This window comes from Microtus ochrogaster, chromosome 21, assembly GCF_000317375.1.
Source record: "Microtus ochrogaster isolate Prairie Vole_2 chromosome 21, MicOch1.0, whole genome shotgun sequence".
Classification (NCBI taxonomy): domain Eukaryota; kingdom Metazoa; phylum Chordata; class Mammalia; order Rodentia; family Cricetidae; genus Microtus; species Microtus ochrogaster.
The window spans coordinates 36,483,943-36,486,210 of NC_022022.1; the positions used below are offsets into that span (position 1 = coordinate 36,483,943).

The 2,268-nt window shown below is 36.6% G+C and overlaps 1 protein-coding gene across 1 annotated transcript in view; it reads right to left on the reverse strand.

Moving 5' to 3' along the window:
* Nucleotides 1-991: 991 nt before the first annotated feature.
* The window catches only part of LOC113457208 (DNA ligase 1-like), a 2,804-nt gene continuing 1,527 nt past the window's right edge, over nt 992-2,268 (reverse strand). The window contains exon 2 of the mRNA XM_026783876.1: nt 992-1,151. Coding sequence (XP_026639677.1) covers nt 1,074-1,151 — 78 coding nt within the window. The 3' untranslated portion in view covers nt 992-1,073. The remainder of the gene's footprint in view (nt 1,152-2,268) is intronic.

Here is a 2,268-nt window from a genome sequence, read left to right on the forward strand (position 1 = left end):
ATCTATGTTGGACACACACAGGCTTCAACAGGTTTACAGGTGCGTATTGCAATGTTTAGCTTGCTTTGTGGGTGCTAGGATCTGAATATACATCCCCATGTTAGCACAGCAAACATTATGCCCATTGAACAACCCCCCCCCCAACATTATCAATCCCTTCAAAAGCTGTTAATCACTTTGTGCTTCTGGTACTTAGGATATAGTTTATATATAGTCCATAGTACTAAGAGCTGGTCAAAAATATGGGAACATAATCTTTATTATGCTTGGGGAAAAATTAACAGGATTTTAAATATAGCTGTTAATAATAGGAAATGAATAGTGTAAGTTTATGGTTACAGATAAATCATTAAAACATTTTAGATATCTATAGATTACCCTTCATCATAAAACTCCATCTTTAAAGGTACTGCTCTACATAATCCTTAGTCGTCGTCTTGTTATTATGCATCCAATGCCAATTGTTAAAGTTAGGAAATGTCACATTTCAATTTCAATCTGCATTAAATTAAACATTCCCTTCTTCATGCCATGGACCTATGATTCAGCTCCTTGTCCTCTAATGTCTTTGTCCATCTTCCTGTGGATATTATATATGGGGTCTCTGATCTCCATGCAGTTGTCCTGATTTATAATGGAGTATGTTTATAGGGTTATCAATGAGCAGTATCCACAAATCATGCCCATGCTGAAAGTTTCAATAGTTTTGATAGAATGGAGAACTCTACATTGTAGAAAAATAGACTGACTATCCTGCCCTTCAGACTCATCACATCTGTGGACAATATTGTTCCTAATTAAACACCAATATTTAAGTATCTGATAAGTGTCAATTTGTATTCTTGAGATACTGTGTGAAAGGTACTTTCTCCTGAGTAATGCTGTTGGTACCTCTCTTATTGTAATGACATCATTTTAATCCTTGGAGCACAATCATATTTGAAGACAAACCTGATTTCAATTATCACACTGAACATCTTTGCATATTTGTAGTTTATTATTTCAACTGAAGTGACTCCTATTCCCAATTCAGCTCTGCTTTGAATGGCAGAATGATATCACTCTTTAGGCCTTCAGCTTATAACACATGCGCCTGTGTTTTGCCTTTCATTTTGCAGTCTTTTACATATCTCCAATAGTTCTTCATATTTCTGGAAAGTAACAAGTAGAGACAATGAATCATTACACTGAATTGATCCTTATGTTCTATGCAATTTTCATAATTTTTCTTATTAATTTCTTAAAAATTTCTCAAGGCCTGATTTTTATTATAATTTAAACATGTTTTTGTTCATGAGTAAATTTTAAAGTTCAGAGGTTTGCTTTTGCTTTTCCTTTTTGGAATTTTTTAGCCTCCTCCTCAAATTATGCCTTTTCTTGCACAGCTGTGATCACATTTCTTGGAGATTCCTTTAGCTAAGAAACAGTTTCACTGATGAACTTTCATTATCAGTATTGATTTTCTTTTCATCAGTTGTCTATAACCTCTCTAATCTTAATCACTTGTCTTGAAATTTTATCATTATAGACTTTAATACATCTCCATACTCAAACCTTGTATAAACATACAGCACAGGAATGAATTCTGAATGTCTAACTAAGGCTCTGAATCTTAATGTAAGAAATTGAGTCTGGGTTGGGGGTGTGGCTAGGTCAGGAGTATGCCTGCTAGAATCCCAGGTATTCATGTAAGAGCTATATACAGCACTGTTCTGTAATACCAGACATAGAAGGCAGATGTAGGCAAATCCTTGAAACTTAGCACTCAGTGACCAGCAAGACTAGCCCCATCAATGAACTTGAGGTTCACTAAGAGACCATCTCAAAAAATACAGTGTATGGTGATGGAGGAAATTGGAGGTAGAACTCTAACATTCACATCCATGTGTGCAGATGAGCAAGCACTAACATGCATACACACGTGTACACAAGAGAGAGAGAGAGAGAGAGAGAGAGAGAGAGAGAGAGAGAGAGAGAGAGAGAGAGAGAGAGAGAGGAGGGGTGAAACGAAGAAATTTAGTGTAAACTTTCACAAATTGGTAGAATGGTGACAGGTGATTGGTAAGAAAATTGGTGTTCTGCCAGGTGGTAGTGGCACAAGCCTTTAATCCCAGCACTCCGGAGGCAGAGGCAGGTGGATCTATGTGAGTTCAAGACCAGCCTGCTCTACAAGAGCTAGTTCCAAGACAGGCTCCAGAGCTACCAGAGAAACCCTGTCTTGCAAAACAAAAAAAAAAAAAAATAAAAGAAAAGAAAGAAAGGAAGGAA